This window comes from Triplophysa rosa, linkage group LG5 (assembly GCF_024868665.1).
Source record: "Triplophysa rosa linkage group LG5, Trosa_1v2, whole genome shotgun sequence".
Taxonomy (NCBI): Eukaryota; Metazoa; Chordata; class Actinopteri; order Cypriniformes; family Nemacheilidae; genus Triplophysa; species Triplophysa rosa.
Window position 1 is genome coordinate 8,954,885 of NC_079894.1, and position 23,966 is coordinate 8,978,850.

A 23,966-nucleotide genomic window follows, 5' to 3' on the forward strand; every position below is an offset into this window, starting at 1 on the left:
GTTACAGTGTTGCGGTAATGAGATTTTTAAGGTTGCTTTGAATAATTGTTCAGAAATGTGTGAGTCTTGAAATAATACTTTTAAACATGTCTGAATAGTTTTCTATGTGTAAAAAAGGAAATCTGCTTTTTTTTTATCGAGATTCCATGAGAATCACCCTTGCTCTAAAACCAACTTGAACACTGACACGCAGGATTTCTTATAAAGTACAGCCACTTACCCGGAGGATCTCTCTGCTAATGTAGGCGGTCCAGTCTTCCCTCAGCGAGTTGCCCTTGGTGTTTTTGATCAGGTCTGTCACTGATCCCGCGCCACAGAACTCCATCACCAGCTGCAGAGGAGACAGCACGAGTCACTATCTATACCACACATACAGCCGCAAATCAAGACTGTCCTTTTGTCCTTCACACATGCTCATCCTTAGAGTTCAGAGATGCTGCAACGCTTCGATTTGTGTATCTAGTACAGGCCCCCTGAATCTCATATCCAGTGTTGGGTAAGTTACTCTGAAAAAGTAATGAATTACTAGTTACTAATTACATATTCAATAGTGTAATTAGATTACTGTACAAATTACTCTCTCCAAAACGTATTTAATTACTTATTACTAATTACTTTCTATATCCTACATCAACCCTGATTAGAACCGATTCAAGGATAGACATGAAACGGCTTATTATTTTATTCATTCAAATAGCTACATAAATTATTCTTATTAACTGACCAAAGTATACAAATGTGAGAAGGATACATTAAAGCATACATTAAAGTTAGACTTATAATTTTGATGTAATTTCCACTACTGAATATATTACACAGTATTTAGTTTAATTACATCTGAAGTAACTGTAATTAAATTACAGAAAAAATAAGAGCAAACCCTTCCCTTTTTCAAGGGAAAAGTCATTAAAATGCAGTAACTAATTACTTAGTAACAAGTTACACCCAACACTGCTCATATCTGTGCTGTTACCCCATTTAATCTTATTTCTGCTTTCGTCTGCCATCAGCTTATCAAAAAAATATTAGAACAACCCATTTAAACGGCAAAACAATCATAAACCCAACCAGGACAAACAAACAAACAAACAGCACAATGGGGACTGCCTCTTTTAATAAGGCTGTAACTTTTCCAAAAGATTGCGCCCCATTGAGCCCTGGGTGGATTTTATTATATACCAAGACAGAGAAACAAGATGAATACTGCAGCATTCACAAAAACACTCAAAAAGGGACATTTAAATGCAGGACATAAATATTTGAGGACTGTTCAACCACAAGCCGAGAGAGAGAGCAAGCCCATTAATATGCATGGCCAGGATGAAGACACCATACAGGAGAACAGCATCATGCTCTCAATGACTCTGTTCCTCTCTCTCTCTCTCTGCGAGCAAACATGAAGAGCTTTCAGAGCTCCTCGTTCAATTTAACATTTGATGTGAATGGTATTTTGATTCAACATGCTAGAAGATGAGTCACTGATTGGGCGACAATGCACTATCCTATGCAGGCAACAAGGAAAAAGCCAAGAGTGAAAGGTATTATGTAAATACACATCGAAAGAGAGACTTTTTACTTTAAGCATTGCCCCAAGCTATGTTCCAATATTAGCTTGGCAACTGTGAAAATGAAAGAATGCGTTCAAATAGGGGCATAAAAGGCACCGAGTTGACATGCAGAATAAAGCTTGAGGCCTCCTAAGAAGTTTGGTGAACATTTTTTGCAGCATAAAATATACTATAAACTGAAACGAACAGTATAGCCAACATAATAATACATTAAACATGGTTTACTCTAAAAAGACAAGCTGGATCAGTATCAGTATCAGTGTCAATCCCATTTCAAATCATTTGAACCCAGGAGACTTGCAGAACAAATATGCCTTTAAGGGTAATGATTTTTCCACTATTATTGACATTTGAAGACAAGGTAAGTCTTCTGATCCAAAAGGCGTTATTGGTGTATTGCAGAAAATCTCATATTACACAGGGAGTGTGTTAGCTAATCACCACTTATTAATCTTGATCTTAATCTTAGCCCATGTGGTTTCACGGAAACCGTGAACCTTACAGAGGAAAACAAGATTTGTTCTCATGTAAAGGGCAACTGACAAATAACTCGATTTCCACTGTTCATGTGAAAAAATCAGTTCTGAGAAACTGTAAAATAATCTCAAATAAACCCACCTCAGTCAGGATTTTGTGTGTGTGTGTTTATTGCCGTATGGAAGGTAAAACAAGATCTGAAGACATATTATTCAAAGAGAATTGCAGATGAGTTGACGGAGAGTTTTGTTTTTGTTTGGAGATACACTGTAGCTGTCCAGAGTAGTGACCTCTATGTGAAAAAGGGTCAAATTAGTGTTTTATTAATGTTTGCATGGTTGACATGTGCATGAGTGAATTTTGTTGTTTTACATACCCATGTAAAGTATCTCAAAGTTTAAAGCACTTTTTTGGTATTCAAACATAGTTTCCATAGTTAGGTAAGTGAATTGTCACATTCATGGTCCAAATTACTCATAAATTGGCACATGACAATTTAAATAAAATAACCGTTTTAAGAAGAGCCATCCCTTCTCCATTTGTTGGATGGCTTTTTAATTGCGAATGAAAACAAGTGCAGCCTGCAGAAGAGGTGTACCTGGGAAAAAACTGAAAAACATAGGTTGTGGATAAGGATCTGACCAAGTCTCTAAAAACAGTAGAACACATTAAAGGGACAGTTCACCCAAAAATGAAAATTCTGTCATGAATTAATCAACCTCAAGTTGTTCCAAATCTGAATAAATGTCTTTGTTCTGTTGAACACAAAGAAGGATATTTGGAAAAATGCTTGCAACTGAGATTTCTGAGGCACCGTTGACTACCATTAAAATTGTTGTCAAATGTGCCCCAGAATGGTTTGTTTTCCTAAATTCTTCCAAATATTTTGGTGCCCCAGAAATCTCAGTCGCAAACATTTTCAAAATATCTTTCTTTGTGTTCAACCAAACAAAGAAATGTATAAAGGTTTGAAACAACTTGAGGGTGAGTAATTCATGACAGAATTTTCATTTTTGGGTGAACTATCCCTTTAAATGTCTGGTGCTCACAGCCTTGTCCTCATCTGTGTCAAATAAATCACTGTGTCTTCGCTGACTCGCTCAGACTTTAATTTCAGTCTGAAACAACTGTAAAAAAATTAGGGCTGCACAATAACACAAGTATTAAAATATTGAATGTGCACATCCCAATATGCATATTGCAATGGCCTGCAATAACTGAATGATTTTAATGCTTCAATATGTCAGATGTGAATGGCATGTGGCATGTGAATGTCAGTGCCTGTGTTTGCATATGCACACTGTGACGTGTGAAAGATCAACAAATGTAAAACATGTTGGTTACAATTTTTTTATTTTAAAATCTACTTGAAAATGGTTGCAACGAAATGCATTATTTAGCAAGTAATTGCATATCACAGTTTTCTTTAATATCGTGCAGCCCTAGTAAAAAAATGAATTTTGTACATCAAGACATTCATTGCTGCAGAGTAACAAATCATATGACTCACAAGTTAACAAGTGCTCAAAAACCCTCAAAACAAACCAGTCTAACCAGCTTGGCCAGGCTGTGAGAGCTTGTAACCACCAGACATGTAGTATCAGGGTTAGTAGCACAGCTTGGAAAAGGATGGAAGGATGTAGAAAATACTCAAGTTAGTCAGATTTGCTGATCCCCTTCAGAGTCGAGACTTGTTCTCCTTGTGTAATTGGAATAGACTTGTGCTTCTAGCTCCGCTAATCGCTCTTCAGTGAAGAGTGTCCCATCTAGTCTTTGAGCAGAGCCCTCAGGTTCAACCACTACATGCCAGGGATGTGTGCTTGACCACACAACAGCCACTCAAAGCTGTCTGGCTTTGGAAATTGGCCTCCGGTTAAATACGGCAACACTTTATTACATAATTTATTCACTGGAATAAAAGTTTTAACATCTGTGGCTAGCATGCTGTAAGTGTTGGGAAGTTTAGTCAGTGATAAATCCACTCAATGTTTAACAAACAATCTTGCGAAACATAATATGTGCTTATAATGTGCTGCTTGACTTCTCCATTACACTATAAATCACATGAAACTTGTTATTTCCCTGCCTGCAATGTCATAAATTTGGAAAAACGACATCATCTAGCTTTGCTGATGAGGCTGTCTTTTGGGTCATGGTGCATATAAATTTCCCTATTTTAAGATACTGACTCATGTTCACAGGCTATCACACTTATTCATGACTCAGCATGAATGTGTCCCGCTGGACAAATGTGTGCATAAACCACATAGTTCTGCAAGACGCAATATGCAAATATGCAACCGTGTTTTCTTATTTTTGTTTTTTAAAACCAAGTAAATTCATTAAAGGGATTGTTCATGCAAAAATGAAAATTCTGTCATCATTACTCACCCTCTTGTCAATTCAAACCTGTATGGCTTTCATTCTTCTGCAGAACACAAAAGATGATATTTTGAAGAATGTTGGTAACCGAACACAGCGGTACCCATTCACTTCCATTGTTTTTGTGTCCATAAAATAGAAGTAAATGGGGGTCAGTGCTGTTCGGTTACCAACATTCTTCAAAATATCGTCTTTTGTGTTCTGCAGATGAGAGAAAGTCATACAGGTTTGAAATGACAAGAGGGTGACTAAATGACAGAATTTTTTATTTTTGGTTGAACTATCACTTGACAATGCAACACTTGCAAACAAAACAACAGAAGCTCCCTTTCGATTTTTTCATGTTCACCCAATGCTGATCCCAGAGCATCTATGAACGCCAAGCACCAAACCAAGACCAAATTGAATGCGAGTTTCAATCACTTTCTCATACCAACAGCATCTTTCACTATCTTTCACCTTGTGATTGGCAGGTCAGGGGGGATATTGAAGAGAATTTGAGTTTTGCGGCCCTTAAGTCTTGCAGCAGTGGGAATGTCACCCTTCATCTGAAAGGTCTCTCCTCACTCGGTGCCGAGACGTGTCACAAATGCACTCCATTTCCCGTGATGTCTATCTTTATTGGTGCAGCGAGTCCCTGCACCCCCTGATAAACAACACAAATTACCCTGCCGCTATCAGGGCTGATCCGACTATGGATGAAAATGGAAGTAGATGGAGAGGGCCATTCGGACAGCACTAAAGGCAGGGAGGAGAAAAGAACCCTGTTCCATTGTCACAACAGGTCTACACTTCAGATATCCGGCTGGCCTCACTGACCTCACCAATTTCAAACAGAGCAAAAACAGAAACAAAATCAAACTAAACTTTTCTTTTCTGGTATTGAAAAAACTTCACAGCCCTTATTGATTCCTCAACGCTTCCCAGCACAGATCTTTATTTATTCTCCATGACAAGACAAAGCCGCTTTGACCAATGTTCAGCAATTCCCATCAAAACCCATTTTTATACACATCCCCATAGGCTCATTTACACTGCGCAACCCGTAGATGGACACACTCCATTTCTTTTCAATGATGGCACAGCGGGGCACAGTACTCACCCACAGCTGGTCGTCCATGCCAGGAGGGTTCTTTTTAATGAAGGCACCATAGTAGGTGGCGATGTTCTTGTGGTGGGAGTACTTCTTCAGCATGTTGATCTCAGCCTTGATCTCTTCCTCTTCCTCCTGTGAGGACACATGCAGCAGGGGATCATGGGATATGTGGCATCTAACATTCTCGAATTTAAGTAAAGCTCGAGGCCAGAGAGACCCCTCTGGCTGACCTATAACGACAGCGGATGGCCCACTTAAAGATGAGGTGCTTTAATATGAAGTGGAGAGCTGAGGGGAAAAGGGGGCATGGGATTAGCCGTAAGACCCCCTCATTAGACTCTGACTGGAGTAGTCCTCTGGGACTCCTCAGCTCCCCACTCAACGATCTCTTCAAGAGCAAGATGATGGATGCGGCTGCTGATGAACAGCAATCTGAGTTAATAATGACAGACCTCATTTCAACTCTCATCATCTCTGTCGCTTTTACTACAGGTCAGGCAGACAAGACGCGTCTTTCTCAAAACCTACAAAAGTGGGAATTTGCAGGGAAATAAACAATAATATTGACTAAAACTGTGTCATGTTGTAATGTTTTTGTAATGTTGTTTCCATTTTAACTGCATTGGATGTTTGCTCGGTTTATAAAAAAAATGTGGATTTTTGTGGAATAGAATCTAAGTATTATTCATAAATATATTTAACTGTGATAAAATCATAAAATATGAAATATCATTAAGTGACTTCACAATCAGATAAAAAGAAACTTGAAATATATAAACCAGTAAAAAGAGCAAACATGACTGAAATAATATGAAACTGACTGAATATTCAACCCGGTCTCATGAATTGCGTATAAATAACACGCTGTTGCATTATCGTGAAATACGTACGCCAAAGTTCGATTTTGCGTGCATATGATAAGCCAATGTTTGCGTGCACCTCGCTGGAGAGCAGCCATTTTGAAACGTACATGAAGAGGAAACACTGAAATAATTAAAATAATACTGTTAGGACTGCACGCACGCTAACATTAGGTTTAGGGTTTGGGGACAGGTTAATAAGACAAATTGCTGGTTAACGTATGCACGTGCGCTAAATCATATGCACGCAAAAATAGGTGTATTTATGCACACAAAATCGAACTTTGGCGTACGTATTTCACGATAATGCAACGCGCGTGTTATTTATATGCAATTCATGAGACTGGGCTCGAATATTCAGTAAAATGACATGCTAGCAGCAAACAAATGACTGTCTAAGTATAGCTTTTTTTCAAAAGAAAAACTCAACGACAGTGCTTTCACTGATAATGGCAGTCAAGAGAGAATGATGTCAAATTTACCATGACTTCCATAGACGCTATATAAGAAACACCCTCGCATTAACTGTTTTTTGTAATTTGATGCAAAGGTAATAGAATACAAAGTATAGTGTTATAAACGTACAAAAAACCTTACGATGACGGATTTACGATGCTGATGACCGTTGAACGCATCATTACAGTCTTGTGAATAAGGTTCATTTTTGTATGATTACAATTTTGAAAGGATTTTTAATTAATTGATATAAAAATATATAACTGAAATTGACTGTGATGACTAGTGTTGGGCAAGTTACTCAGAAATGTAATTAAATTACTGATTACTCCTTTTAAAAGTGGTCTGATTACTTTATTTCAAAAGTAATTAGTTACACTACTCGTTCCATTACTACCCCCCACCCCTCAAAAACACAAAATAACCTCTTTAGCCTTCTCAAGAATAAACTTTATTAGGAAGTGCATACTCTACTCTATCTCGACTTTAATTATTTTAATACATTCTTTCTGCTTATTCCATACTAAAGCCTGTCATAAATAATAATAATAATTCAACTCTGTGACATTTTAACAAATCATTTAACAAATATAACAGCGTTAGAGCAACAAAACCTAGTCTGACAAAACATAACATGTTGCTAATAGCAGCCTGGCACTTGACAGTAGAAGTTGATTCATTGCTCTCCGTGCCCGGTGACGTTACTTTCTCCAGAAGTTTAACCGTGCTGTACTGCCCTTTCAGGTTGTTTTTCGCGGGAGAGAGGGTTTTGCTTACCTCCACATGACCGACAACGCACAACAATGTTCTTGCCTTTGACAGAAATAAACTCAAAATAATGATTGTATTTCCAGCTACAAATACTATACGTTTCTCTCTCGCGATAGCATTGGCCGTTACGAGTTTTTAGCTTAAGGTGGCAGGCTTTCCATAGAGTGGCTTTGGTAGTACTTTCCGCGCAGGCACGTTTCAGTTTGATGACGTCGCGGGTGCGACAGGCAGGCATCCAGACTTTGAAAAAGCTATTTCGCTTTTTACAATTTAAATGATAAAACGATACAACGGCAACGATGTAACACAGCTGTAACGTATAGTTACCTGGGCTTGGAACTATAATCTAATTACTATTTTAGGAATTATAACGCGTTAAATTACTCCATTACCAAAAAAGTAATCAAACTACAGTAACGCTTTACTGCCCAACACTGGTGATGACAAAAGTTAGGCCAAAATAGAGTTAACTTGCAAAAATCCTGTTTTTAGTATGTTATGTTTTTATTGTGTTTTATTGTGTTAGTTTGCTGTATTTTATTTGGGTTATTATTACTTCATCAAAACAAGTGCAGTTAGACTGCTATTAATTGAAATTCACAATAAAAACAAGATTTTGGAAAAAAAATTAAATTGGCAACAAACTCTTTAAATAAACCTGCAGATTTCAGCCAGGAATATTTGCCATGGTGTAGTTTTGACAATAGTTTCAGAGCATTAAAGAAGTCAAATGTTAAAGAAACTCACCCCTGTGACATCCATACACTTGATGGCAGCCAGCTGACCCGTTTTGACATGTCGGCCCTGCAGAAAAACAAACACTGATTCAGTAAAAGATGAAATGACAAATAGCAATATGACCCTCCTTCATGACATCCTGAAAACAAAGTATAAATCAAGTCTCAAATCAAATACCCCATACAGAAACAGGCAAACAAATAAAACGACTGCAAACAAATTGTATGCATTTTAAGTATGTAACACCATATTATGTTAATAGATTAACTTGTTAAGATACAGTCACACATGTTGTGGAACTCACAAATGCCAACGATCAACTCATACGAGTGTTTTTGGGAGTGTTCATTTCCAGTATTACCGGCTGTTATTACGATCTTATCCTAACAAATACAACCTGAGAAAACCTTTCATTACAAAGAAAACAGTTGTTCTATAATTGGAAAATAGATTACACCTATAATTCATACACGTTTTTCTCATTAACAATTTTTGTTTGTTTTTAAATATTTGTCTATCTTGAACTAGTTTTACTAATATTTAAACTGGAAGAGACGATTATATTTTTGGCTCGTAAAATGGCTTGACCCGTATGCACGCTTCATACCATTAGTATGCCATCACTGTCTATTAAATGCCATTATTTATCTTAAATGACAAAAGCATACACATCAACATCATTAATAACCTATATAAGCGTATTAGTGTCCAACAGTGAAATACCCCATGGACACACAAAACGCACACAGTACTTCTAAATCCCAATCACATGTGGGTTTACAGTTGAGGCAGGCTTCCCTCATTTCTGAATCACAGAAATCTGAAGTTGGAAGGATTGCAGTTGTGCAGGTCCGTAAAGTCCAGATTTGAAAGTGGACAAAGAAAGAGAGGGTTCATTACAGGGAGAGTAGCAGACACAGAAAACAGCACAAGCTTTCCTTACACCGTACCATGCGGCATGTCTTTAACCTCAGCATGTACAGTCATTAACACATCGGTGTCTCTCGCAACTCGGCAATCATGTCTGACTGAAACCATGACTCAGGGAAACGAAATGTCAATTACAAGTCAATAGGGTTGAGAGTTGTTTTGAAATACTAATGCGGGAAATAATGACAATCTTAATAACGGAATTTGCCACTGGTGTCATTTAAAGGTCATGTGTCATTTTTTTGCAGATTGTATGTATAAAGAACTCACATAATGAAGCGTTGTGTTTTTATTACCTTAGAATAAGCTATTTTTATCTACATACACAGCGGGTCCCCTTACGTGGAATTCACCGTATTGTTTCTACAGTAGCACTAAACGGAAAAAACTGCTCTACAGAGCATGTTTCTTAAATCACGTTATCTCCATCAAAGAAGCGAAAACGTGACGACATCTTAGTTCTGTGTCAGCCACCGTAGTGCTTCAAAAAGAGGGGTGAGCAGTGGAGTGAGCCGTTGGTTGCAATTCGTAACAAAAAAAAACTAGATGCTGCTACATTTCATACTTGCAAAAAGAAAAGAGAATGACCATTCACAAACAGGTTTCAAAAACACGCCACATATCTTCCATTGGTCAAAAAACACAACTCATGCTATTGGTTGAGCAAACGTTACCATATCAGGATTAGGGATGTGCGCTACAACTAATTTGACAGTCATTTAAACTAAAGTTTTGTAACCGTGTAGTCGACTAGTCTAAAACTAAGAATGGCCCAGAAGGCGGCCCAAAAACTTTGCATAGGGCCTATGTAACACATTTTAAAGACTAAAGAATGTAGGCTATTAATCAAGCTTGTGCCAAGGTCATGGGTTCGATCCCAGGGGATTGCACATAGTCAGAAACAAAATGTATAATACAATGCAATGTAAGTCGCTATGGATAAAAGCGTCTGCCAAATGCGTAAATGTAATATAACTGTTCATATCCAATATTTCATGTCGCTAAAACAGGCACATGTGTTCCACTTTCCTTACGTTATGATCACTAATATTTCTGCATTTGCTGATACGCCAACCCTGACTAGATCGTTTTAGCGGCTGCAAGAAGTGACGCCATTAGCATTTGTTTGCTTTGGCTGGTCTGTGCCTGGGCTTAAAATATGTAGTCTATACAAAATCCATTTTATTTTCTCATTTAAGTCTGTTTTTTCGGACTCTAATTTGATTACTAAAATTTAATTGAAATTTTAAATTGAATTTTAGTACAAGTGTGACTATTACACTGAAATCATGAAACTTAAAATATTTAACAACAATTAATCAAAAGCTTAAAAACGAAGGTTTCATTATTTGTTTATTTAAATGATGCTGAATGAAAAAAAAAACATAGCTTTTTTTAATTATGTCGCAATTTAAGTAGCCTACAAGTTATAATTAAGGGAAGGCCTATAGCCGATCAACAAACAAGATAGCCTACATTATATCATATTTATATTATTTATAAAGCAAAGCAACATGTGTATAAACAAAAAAGTGAATAGAAAGCAATGGACAAAAAGTAAGCTACGCATTTGATCTCACGCAAAGCAAATGAAAAAGCCACTACAGAACATACAGGCTAAACACTCGAGTCCGCATGTGATTATGATGTTAATATTATTTTACATGTTCTTGTTGAGGAAATGCAAGCAATATGCTCGGATGAAAGTCGTCTCAATGTTTGTGAACAATAACTCCGTCTGAGGAATCTGCGTAAACTCTCAAAATTTAAGCGCTTTTTTGTGCTAAACGTTACAATCAAAGACATTTCAAAGTTCTTTGAATCTAGAAGCTGAGACATTCTCATCTCAGATTTATTGAGTGTGCTCAAGATGCATTCACTGCATTTACAGCTCATTCTGCCATCAAATAATGTAAATCCGTCTTTCATGCATTTTAAATATTAAAATATTGATATTTATTATTAAGTAATTATTAACATAACTGTATGTAGCTTTAGATCATTATCTACTTTTTCGTTTTACGCCTGCATTCCGTGCTTCCGACGCATTTTCCGCATAGTGGCAATAAGAACTCAATACAGTATGGTTACGCATGGCTCCAGTGAAATTATTATTATGCCACTTTGATATGACATAGTTTGCGTAAAACCTACCCGTTTCCTCCTTCAAAACAGCCCCACAACTCGTCTTTAAAGTGGTCATTTCTGAGCGTGTTGCAATTGGCACAAAGGAAACTTTCAAAGTTTTGCTTATAGTCAATATGTGTCATGTACAGCTGCTTTGTAACAATGAAAATTGTAAAAAGCACTACATAAATAAAGTTGACTTGACTTGGCATGCTTGATCTGACCTAAAATTAAAAGATTTCGTTCCTGATACACTTTTAAAGACTATTAATAATTCTTTTTTCAAAGATATTGTTTTAGTATGTCATTTAAAAGGTTTTTAAACGAAACATTTAAATGAAAGTCATGTAAATAATAACATTTTGTGTAATTTTTTCGTGTAATCGACTGTTGTTTTCAATATCGACTAGTAGGAGCTTACCGTTTAAACGACTAGTCGATTAGTCTCGTACATCCCTAATCAGGAAGGCGAGGATTTTTAAACAAAGTCATGTTTTGATAGCATCACACTTTGATAATACTTCGATAAAAAATACTTTTTTTTGTTGAGAATTTTAACAATATGTTAACATTGAAAATAACAATTTTCAGAATATGTCAGGTCTGCTCAAGTCCTTGTCCTGCTAACCCATGCCACAGTCTTCTGTCCTGTCTTGCTTCATGTATTTCTTAAGCTATCTGCCAAATCCTTCCAATGTGGGTCACAAGCATGGTGACAGACTCTTTCACAGCATCAGCCAATCGGCAGCCAGCACTTTATTAATTAAAACTCAATGGCTCCCACCTCAACAATATGTTATCCTTCAGACACCAGAGAAATAAACACAGCAAAATATAGAGACAGCAAAGCCTCAAAAAAAGATACAAAGACACCAGAGATAAACGGTATCTTGACAGTTAAATGCCAGAAGGATAAAAGGAATCGCCTCTGTAGAAAATCTTAGCCTGACCAGCTGGATTTGGCCATAAGGCGGCTGTCCTTGGTTATTTGTCAGAGAGCCAAAAGAAAGATTGTCAGGCAATTGACAGGACCACCTCAGGAGGCCCCATTAATAGCCAGCGATTCATCTCATCTCAAACACGCACAGTCCCTTACCATTCATTACACAAGCATAATAACCTCCACTACTGTAACTACACACACACATACAGCAGACGGGCCAGACAGGGCTGCTTTTCAAAGCCTCTGTGAATAGATTCGGCTGTCATTCAACAAAAAATCCAATTCTCTTTTCTTGGGTTATTTTACCATCAGCAGGTATTCAGTTATTGATTTCAGTCCAGAACAGAAAGACACTAGAACAGTCATCCTCAATTGGCGGACCGCGGGCTGGATCCTGACCTTTGATTCGTTCCATCCGGACCGCAAGACATAGCCTAATAAAGCATTTGACTATTTCAGTTGTTTAAATTGAGCCGCGTGTCTACACAACAGAGAATCGCATCACACGCGCTCTCAGGAACAGTTATGTAATTGATCTTTTGCCACTAACGTATATCTTTGTCTTGCGCCAAACGTGCTTCAATTTAACCCTTTCCGCTCCGCGCGCGCTGCTTCTCTCCTGCCAAAGACACGCAGCATGAAGAGCAGCAGACACGCTTATTTTAACAACAGTAGTGCAGACACACACAGCAGGTAAATGGACACACAACAGTAAACAAAATGCAGCAATATTAAAGTATTTGTATCTGTCAGTCTGTTTACTGTTTGCTAGATGTCTCCATCCTTTCAACCAGATTTGAGATATTTTATTAACCATAACGTCTTTATCTACATTTAGCATTAGCATTATTGGTCAGCATGTAAACATTTGTGACCCTGTGAAAACCCAGGCTAAAGACTCATAATCAAATTAATTATTAGACAACAAGCATCAAAGATTAATTTCAAGCATTAATTTCACTAAGATTTCAATCTTTGAAATGGCATTATTCAGTCAATATTGAAGATATTGTTGTTATATTTTCACAGAATATTCTGTAGGATGATTTTATGTAGAAAACAGTTAAAAGACTTTTGCTGTGTTTTCAAATGCAGGGTCACATTTTATAATGAACAACGTTCTAATTGGGATTTAAATTAATCATTTAAATATAGAATGGAAAGGCTAATTTAGTAAGTAAAGATGTTTTCTGTTTATGATGAGAGCATTTTAATTGTTTCATAAGATTTGTTGTTTGTATGTTGTCAGTAGTTTTTTTTATTTACAAATATTATTTATTAGACTTTTATTAAGAGGGCATTCCCCTAGCCACAGAGCCTACAATACATACATACATAGCATGCATGCATATATGCATTCAATTCAATTCAATTTATTTATTTAGCGCTTTTCACAATGTGCATTGTTCCAAAGCAGCTTTACAGGAGAAAATAAGAAAAACAGAAAAACACAGAAAAGGTCAACCACAGCACAGTGCATGGTGTTTATAGAACAAGCGAGATCATTCTAGTAAATAATATCTAATAAATGCAGTCTCCCGGTGAGCAAGCCAACACTGCCCTGTGGCGAGGAACCCAAACTCCAATGATAAATCAATGGAGAATAAAAAAACCTCGGGAGAAACCAGTCTCAGCCGGGAGGGCCAGGTCTCCTCTGACGTGTCACAGCTGCACTCAGTGACTTTGATTAAAAGTTACTGAGTAAATATTTATGAAATATAGGGAGAGCTTATTAGTTGTGATTTAGGAAATATCATTTGCTGAAACTGTTTAGGTCTAATTTGGTCTTATTTTGTGATCGATATCAGACAACAGAGTAATGTTATAAGCAAGGAAAATAATAATGGCATAATGTAACTGAGTGCAGCTATAACTTCAAACTGCTGTCCTGTGATGTAAGTTTAGCATTAAATACCAAGTATTGTAAATTTAGCGTTAATGTGACAAGTAGTCCGTCTTTGCTCTTGGTTGGGGATGGAATTTCCTGAGCTACATACTGTGGATATCAAAATATAAAATAAATGGCCTGATAAAAGATCATATCATATATACTGTATAACTGGGATAAATTGATTTAAAATTGATTTATTTAAAAAAACACTGTCCGTTTGGAAGAAAATATAAAGACTGGACCTCTTGGAACTACCCCTGCACTATAAAGACACCATCGACAAACTCTTGACCGCAGCAAAAAGTGTATCATCACTAAAATACCCAATATCTCACTTTAAATAAAGCACAGTCACTGTTTTGCATTGCACTGCAAGTGAGATTTCTCCAATAGCACGGAGTCAGCGCAGAGTGCATTTTAAAGCCGTGTTTTCATAATCTCAACACCATTCAGTATTTATCCCAGACTTTGAGACCTAGATCTGCAGTAGCAGCCAGCGTGAAAGAGGATTACTAGATTTTAAAAACATATCACGTGAATGCGGCATTCAGTATTTATTTCTCTACTACTCTCTTTGACTCAAACAGGCATTCCCCAAACACCATCTTAAGGCTTCTTTATAAGCAAACAAACAGGAATTATAAAAAATTGGCTCTCAGAGTAAACAAAGCGGGAATGAAAGATGATGAGGATGAATAGGGCTCTTTATATGGAGCATTGTAACACACACTTTAAAACACTATTTCTTTTTAATAGCAAAGTGACTTACAAAGAACTACAACACACTAATGTTAAGTATTAGACGTGGCTTAATGGTGCTCTATTTATGGACATTTTTGGCACCTTTAGTATTCTTTAAGTACACTATATGCCCAAAGGCTGTGCTTGCTGACCGTTTAGTTCCCAAAGAATCTTCTGGAACGGCTTTCCACCAGAATTTTGGAACATAAATGCAGGGATTTGTTTCCGTTCAGACACAAGAACATCAATGAGGTCAGACAATGGGGTCTGGCTCACAGTCAACCTTCAAATTAATCCTAAAATTGGTTGGTGTGGTTCATGTCTGGGCTTTGGTGTAGAGGGACTTGTCTGTCCTGTACAGTGTCACTATACATAGTACTATACTACTGCTTATTACAAGGCACTCTGGAACTTGATTCTGATTGGCCAATCGCTTCATTCCAATCGTCTGATATTCCCGATAACAACCGCTCAAAACTAATAATACATGGTAACCCGGATGTTGTAGATCATTTTGACAGGCAAAGTTTAATATTACACAAAAAATAATTATAAATATGTCTCTTAATAACATACATGACATTATATTTACAAATGATTCAAACAAATTGCCTGCTCTTGGCATTTGAGCATTGTGTCTTACTTTAAACCGAAAGTAAACAGTTTTTCCTCGTGGAAGGTCTGCATTCATTAAAATGAGCTAATAAAATATTTCAAATCAATATTTAATGTTCAATTATTTGCGAGTAGCTGATAAATAAGCACGATAATGTACAGACAGCCAGCTGTTATCGCAAGAATAAACTCACTGTCACTTCACTGTCAGGGTTTTATTCTTGCAATAACAACCGGCAGCTTGCACATATTATCCCTTACATGACATACAAATAAAAAAATAAGATTAAAATATTCACAGTATCAGAAAACCTTGTAATTAGCATCCGATACCATCAATGTACCATGGTACAGAATTCATAAGGAAGAAATCTTATTCACATGACTCAAATTTTGCTTTACACTGAACTTTGTCATCTAATAACTTTCATCATGTTGATCCAAATTCATGGTGATCGCTAGCTGTGAACTGGTTTACTGAACAAGAACTTTGTTCATTTAGGATTTAAACCCAGGTCCCCTTGCACACAAACACTGGACCATCAAATCTTGCATGTGTTATTCTGTGGCTTCCTCAACATATGTGGTATTCCAGCATGTTCCTTCAGCTCCCAATGACAGTCTATCGCAAATTTCCTACATCGCAAGCAAAGTCTTCTGCAGTTGGCTCAGTCTCATTCTGGTGCATTACATACAGAGAAAAAACTCCTGACAGAGGGCTCCGGGGTGAGATGACAAGGATCGGCAGCAGTCACAGCAAAACAACCGGGTTTAATGAGATCGCAGGACTGCTTGAGATGCAACTGAGAACTGCGCGTCTCTCATCGCTCAGCTCCCTCTGAAACCAATTGGCTTGCAGCTTGTCTGCATGGTTGCAGAGGAGCAGTGCAAGGTGAGCATCCCTGATAAGCTTAAATTGACTGCGCACTTTTAACCAGACTTGGACATGTGCCACCACCAGACCACAGCAGAGCAAACTTTTCACCTCTTGAAAGACCAACAACCACAAGTGGAGATGGAACAAAGTATCTAAAAGAGATCAAGAATTGGAAAACAGAGCAGCCTGCAACAAGCACAGATAAGCATAGTTTATAAATGGGGCTTCATTCCCGCTCACTGCAGAAATGTTAAAATTCCCAAGTTCCACGTGACAAACAAGTATAATCATTATGATCTATTGTTATATTGAATATGTAAACAGAATGTTTTGTGCAAAATGTAACCTTTTTCTTAATCTGGTTCATTAGAGCAGTGGTTCTCAAACTGGGGGCGCAGGGTGGATCCAGGGGGCCACATTTTTTGTGGCATTTTATGAAATATTGAAATTGATCATAAATTTTAATATGCAATCAAACATCAGAAAAATAAGACCACCAACCAAAAGAATTGATATTCCAGCATTGTGTAACTGAATGTTTTTGGTTTGATACAATTTTTAAGTTAAGATAAGTCTTTATTGGGGGGGCGCAAAGCGATGCACCCTACACAAAGGGGGCCTTACAACGAAAATGTTTGAGAACCACAGCATTCGAGCATAGCAAATAACTGGGCAGATTTAGAGAGCCAATTTATCCAAGTTTAATCCCACAGTGTGGTTTGTCGTTTGTCAATATTTAAAATTCACACGCAACATTTCCGAGCAACCATATGACAGAGAACTCCCATGAGGTGCAAATATCTGACAGAGAGAGGGGAAGGAGAGAATAAGGGATGGCACTGCTAAGACAGCAAAGTTTGAAGCCCAACGTAACATTTAATAGCAAACATTAAGATGACTTTATAATTAACAAGAAGCTCCTGTCCATTAGCACTGCTTCATCCTTAAAGCGCAATCATGCAAGCCTTCCAACTCACTTTACAGGTTTCACAGATGCAGACATCATAGAGCACAGGGGGGTCAACAGGGGGTGTGGGAATTATCATCTTAATCTCAAATATAAAATTGTATTGAACAAAAATATTAAACAATTAACCTTGACACCTTGACCAATACTAAAATTAAGCTGTAAAAATTCAGCCAAGTGTAACAATGTACCTTTAACATTTAAACGCATTAAAATGTGATGCAAGTCATGCTAAAGAATAAGGACTTGTTCAATGTTATTGAAATTAAAGCAGCACAGATTCTTAAACATTGTAAATGGTATCTTACACACATCTTCAAACACATAACTGAATACAACATATAGTGTACCAGGCACAAGGGGTCCCTTGGACTAAAACAAAGTTAGGAACCCTGTCATATTGGATAACAAGACTACCATCATCATTCTCTTGAAAGTCTGTCACACGTTTATTAAAAGTACTGCACTGGTCGAATAGTCAAGTTCCAAAAACCCTGGATTTCCTTGGGTTGGGTTAGTTTTGTTTTGTTGTTTAAATATATAAATTTGACTTTAGGATGTTGCTTCTAAACTCAACTTCAGTATATTTGCTTTGGAGAAAAACAGACTGTAGGTGTCGGAGCCAATAAAACAGAATAGAATTTTAAACAGATAAACACAAGCAGCTCCTAAAAAACACAAATTAAAATGAATTTATCATTTCCAGCCTCACCAAGAATTATTGTGGAATAAAATCAAGCAAGCCAAATCAATTGTACTGCTCCATTGAAGTTGGCTGGACAAGCTTTAAATGAACACGGGGGCAAAAATTACTTCTCCGTCACTCTCAACACAATCCTTCTTGTGATTCAAGCATCATCCAAAAGAGCCAAGAAATAGAGCCTCTGCAAATAATTGGACACAATGTTTTTTCACCCAGTGTGCAATCAGCCATAATCAGACATCAGGCCTGTTAGGTCTCTGTTCTGCATACCAATTCAATTACAAAGCCCATTGAGAACCATTAAAATGCAAGTGGCTTTTCCCCATACAGTAACCTAGCAACAATTACAGTAAGCAGTGCAATACAGCGGAGGATAAGAACTGCTGAATCTGGCCTGATAAACAGGGCTGATGGAACGGTGCCCGCTAGCCATTTGGCACGGTTTCCTCCTGCTTAAATTAAGTTCAGACAGTTTGCAGACACTTTGATAGACTCGCCGATAGTTACATTAAACATTGACATCAAGTCGGGTCTACAGAAAACTGCAGAATGAAGGATAATTATTTATTCATTATCCAAATAAACATGAATGATAGATATGACTCGTGAGGCTAAACTAAATATGCATGTGCAGGGTGTGCACTACATGTTATTCATCTTCATTATATTAAAATGCACCACACATTATAGGAGCAAAATTATTAAATCTAGGATTTTTTCTCCGCATGTTTGTGTTCTCGCACCGTTTAAAACTCTTATAAGATTAAAAAAATATTTTGGTGTGGCCCCAGCATCTATATGTGCTGAGAAAATAAAGCAAGTTTGTGAAGTACCAGAGTCCTGGCAATATTTCAACTGCTCGGTTTAAATCCATATCTTTCAGGGCTACGACAAATACACGCTTGACAAAATTAAAGTTCAGAGCTGCTCCAACTGCTGTTTGTCTCCTGAGCTGTGAACGCAATCTAAACCACCCAGATGAGTAAAACAAAGAGGCGAGCAAGCAAATTAAATTCTCTCTCGCCCCTTCAAAGCGGGTCTCAAGTTCTGAATGAAAGAGCTCATATTGGACAGCGCATTAATCCTGTTCAACTTCAAGCTGGAAAATGTTTTTTGAAATTTTACAGGCGGACTTGAAAACTCACTCAATGCTCAAATCCATATCTGGTGGGAGTATTATATATATAAAACATACAATATTGTATATACAAGCAATACAATACAAATATATACAAGCACTGACAGGAACAGATGAGGAAAATAAAGCGAGGACAACAGCAAGAAAGAAAAAACACTGAAAAAAGATCAGAATACTTATTGGCATTAAGAGTAAATGCAATACACAATTTTCCTGAATAGTGCTTTTTTTCTTGTGGAAAAAGTCCCTTTTACAGCAAGTCAGTTTTTCTCAGTCAATGTTGGCAACTTTGCCCCAAGCATCCATTTCTACTTTTCCAGTCATGCAGGTGTTCAAACTCAATGAAATCCTGTAAATTCCATTAAACTACACAAAAATCACAATAGACTAAAAGGACTACTGTGTTAAAAGGACAGTTCACACCAAAAAAAAAATTCTGTCATCATTTGCTCATCCTCAAGTTGTTCCATGTATACATTTATCTCTGATGAACACAGAGAAAGATATTTGGAAGAATGCTTGTAACCAAACAGTTCTTGGCCACCACTGACTACCATACAGGAAAGATTACCAATCTAGTCAAAAGTGCCCCAGAACGGTTTGCTTTCCTACATTCTTCAAATTATGGTCATTCTTCCAAATATCTTTCTCTGTGTTCATCAGAACAAAGAAATGTATACACATTTGGAACAACTTGATGGTGAGTAAATGAAGAGTTGTCCCTTTACAGACGCTAAAAGACTGGTTCTAGTTATTTCAGTTTGGTTTACCTCAGGCTCATTTGGTCCAACCAGAATTTCATTTTCAACTGAACAATCCCTTTAATTAAATGCCATTACTTTTATTCCTACTTTGCATTCTCAATATTCTTTTCTATATTTTACAGCCTGTCTTCTGCCTACACCATCCCTGGTATTTAACAAGCCCACAATGACAGAAGCTGATTTTATCTATGTATAAAACAAATGACTCAAACGCTCACGCTGACAAAACTGGAAATTGGAACACAGTTCATAAATAAGTTATGATTTCCCACTCTCAAACAACCACGCATCTCTGATCATTTTCTGTTTAGCAGAATTACAAGTCTCTGAAACAACACCTCATTTTGCGAGCTTCATTCCTGCACAAAACCCTGGGACTTACATGTACAGTAGATGCATGGCTAATGCGTGTCACCGTGTGTGCGTGAATACATCAGTGACTGCTAATATGTCCTCTAAGTGCATAAAAAAGCAGATCGTGTATGGATGGTATATGGTGAACAGGGTGTATGGAAACTGTTGGCCCGCAGGCCACGCTGCCATCCCTGTGAGGGGCGACATTGTTAGGACGGAGGCCACAATCACACTGTTTCTGAACATCTCTTGTCGCAAATTAGTACAGCAAATCCATACAGCCAGTTCCTGTTCTGCCATCATACATCAGCACAGGACTCGGAGGCAGTAAGCTCAGGGACGTGATTGGCCGGGACAATATGCAGGAAAACAAGACACGGGCTGTACTTCAAAGTCTTTTGAGCTAGCTGGATGCCTACATCATACAAAAGCGGCACAAAGTGAAAGTCACAAATACCAGAAGTAGGATTCCAGCTGCAACATTTCAAAAAAGAGAGCTTCACAAATCATGATTTTGGAGAACTTCATTGACGAGCATCATGGAGAGCCTTTAGCAGGCTGATGGCGTGCTGTCCTTTTGGCACAGCATTTTCAAACTGGAGCCCGGGGACCCCAGGGGGCCTCCAGAAGTTTGCAAGGGGACCCCAGAAAGTTTCAGGGAAAAAGATAAAGTAAAAATTGTAATTGTGTCCTGCACACTATGATTGTTTCATTTCTAAGTGTTTTTATTTTTTTTGCTACATGCATAGTTTCCAGAATCGTTTATTTGTATCTTTCTAGTTTTTGACACTATAGTTCCTTTTTCCAAGTGAAAGTTTAGCCGACTATTTAAGTTCGGAAACAATATGTTGTCTTTATAATATCACTATTTTTTTAAAAAGTTTAAACGTTACTTTACACACAAAAAATATAGATGTATTTTAGAATGCGGGTCCCTCACAAAAGGTTAATCTTATTTGGGGGTCCTTGGCACCATAAAGTTTGAAAATCCCTGCTTTAGCAGACAGAATGGTAAACGCAAACCTCTACACTCAACAGCACAACAAGACGTTTGACCTTTCTTTGAGACAATCGAGCTGGTCATTCATCAAAGCTGTAAACACTGCGCAAAAAATAATTCCCTTACATCCCATAAATAATGGGTTTGTAAATAATCCTGAAAAATGGCTTTATTCTGCGTTGCCTCTGACCGTTTAGCCTGAAACAGAAAGAATTAAATAAGAGAAAACAAATAGAGGATCGATGGAATAATTCAGCGGGCGCTGAGAGTGTTCTGGCGTTAACAGAGAGTCAGACAAGCATGCAAAGTAATTACAGTGAAGACTGGCGAGATGGAGGATTCGCCCAGTGACAGTGCCCATTGAAGCTGCCGCACAGGAAGTCACTGACGAACAGTGTGCCTGTCAAGAACGGCCAATCAGATTGCACAGAGGAAATACTGATGCAACTTGGCATCGTTTATTTCAGGTGGCTGCCGATATTTGGTGGAATGTTTTCATCCCAACAATCGTACTGATAAGAGTCAAAACACGCAATCTGTTATTTCACTAGTCCAGAGAATCTGAGACAAAAGACTAACCAACAATAGGAATAGAGAACAACACACAAATAAGGATTTGCTGGCACACAATGTGGGGTCGGATAGATCTGAAAAACAATAACCGAACCAAATTAGAAATAAAGCTCGGAATAAACAAATCAATTATGGCAAACCTGGTCTCTCAGTAGGGTCACTGTCTACTCATGCTCTTCTTTTGACTCATCATCCGTTTGGATGTTCTCCACTTTCAGTCGGGTAAATCTTTTTATTCTCCACACTAGATTCCACTTCTCTCTCGCTCCTTCCTTCGAGGCTGGATCGATAGAAATAGGATATATACATCATACCTGTGTGATGTATGCCTCAGCGTTAAAAGGCAAAGGGCACATCACCAACATACCTCAAAGCACTCAGACAAAATCTAGTGGAGTTCATTCTTAAAACAAAAAACTTTGCTAAAGGTGTACGAAAAATAAGCCAATTTCAACATATTTCGCTACAAAACAAGTCTTTTTAAAACAGTTTTACTTCAAAATGACTCATCCCTTGGTGAAGGGATGTTTAAATATTTAAACTAACAGAGAAAAAACATTAGGAAACATATTTGGAAGTGAATCTATTGGGGTTCGGCCGATAGATGACGCCATCATCCTTCGCCGATGGCTGACAGACATCATCGTGATTCCAACAAATGTTTTATTTTCGTCACGTGACTCTCGCTGCTCTGTGACACAAATCACATTGTAAACAAATATGAACAAGGCTAAGGGGCATAAAAGCTTGCACTGTATAGATCAGACTGGACTGACTTTATAACTGTGAAACTCACGTTGTATAAAGAGGATGCGCAGTTGCGCAGACCCGCATGACTTTATAACTGTATAAGTGTTGTATAAAGAAGACTCGTGTCTGCGCAGCCCGCCTTGTATAAAGAAGACTCGTGTCTGCGCAGCCCGCCTTGTATAAAGAAGACTCGTGTCTGCGCAGCCCGCGTTGTATAAAGAAGACTCGTGTCTGCGCAGCCCGCGTTGTATAAAGAAGACTCGTGTCTGCGCAGCCCGCGTTGTATAAAGAAGACTCGTGTCTGCGCAGCCCGCGTTGTATAAAGAAGACTCGTGTCGGCGCAGCCCGCCTTGTATAAAGACGACTCATGTCGGCGCAGCCCGCGTTGTATAAAGAGGACGCGTGTCTGCACGGCTGCGCTGTATAAAGAAGATTCGTTATTATTGTTGTAAATCAGGGTAAGATAAAGATAATTTAAGTATTTACTCAATAACAGATTTTTTTAAGCAAATAGAGTTACAGACTGCAGCTTCAAGTATAACTGTGTAAACGCAGCATTCTTTCCATCTCGATTGCTTTAAAGTGATAATGAAGATTCTATCATAATTTACTCACCTTCTTGTCATTTCAAACCTATATGACTTACTTTCTACCGCAGAACACATACGATTTTGAAGAATGTTGGTAACCTAACAGCAGCAGCACCCATTCACTTCTGGTGTATTGACACAAAACCAATTTAAGGCAATGGGTGACGGCGCTGTTCGGTTAAGAACATACTTCAAAATATCTTATGTGTTCTGGGGTAGAAAGAAAGTCTTACAGGTTTGAAATGACAAGAGGGTGAGTAAATGATTTTTCAAATGATTTTTCACTTTTAGGTGAATTATCACTTTAATTCTCAACATGCGTATTTCCCTGAGTTTCTATTTCTGGACGTGTTGCCCTGCTGTATGTCACTAAACAAACGATTTGCTACGCAACCAGGTATCAATTGGCTGTGGACAAAAATACACAAGCCAAATGCCAGCCATTTGTTGGAGCTGGTCGCCATGGCAACAGTCGTGTTTGACATACAATAGACAAAGCCATTAATCAATACAAAAAGGACCGACCGGCTCCGAGAGCATAACACATTTATGCTTTTTGACAGGATTTATGCATCACACAGTCAAATCATATGAAACCTGGGGTTCCGAGGCAAAAGTGTCAAGCGTGTTTTACATGCGCTATTTGTCAAGTCAT

At 37.9% G+C, this 23,966-nt stretch overlaps 1 protein-coding gene across 8 annotated transcripts in view; it reads right to left on the reverse strand.

The window, feature by feature from the left end:
- The window catches only part of tnika (TRAF2 and NCK interacting kinase a), a 100,152-nt gene that overhangs the window by 40,347 nt on the left and 35,839 nt on the right, over window positions 1-23,966 (reverse strand). For all 8 annotated transcript variants that reach the window (XM_057334936.1, XM_057334935.1, XM_057334932.1 and 5 more), the window contains exons 3-5: window positions 8,358-8,414; window positions 5,530-5,655; window positions 221-331 (exon numbers count right to left, since the gene is read on the reverse strand). In XM_057334936.1, the coding sequence (XP_057190919.1) occupies window positions 221-331; window positions 5,530-5,655; window positions 8,358-8,414 (294 nt within the window). The remainder of the gene's footprint in view (window positions 1-220; window positions 332-5,529; window positions 5,656-8,357; window positions 8,415-23,966) is intronic.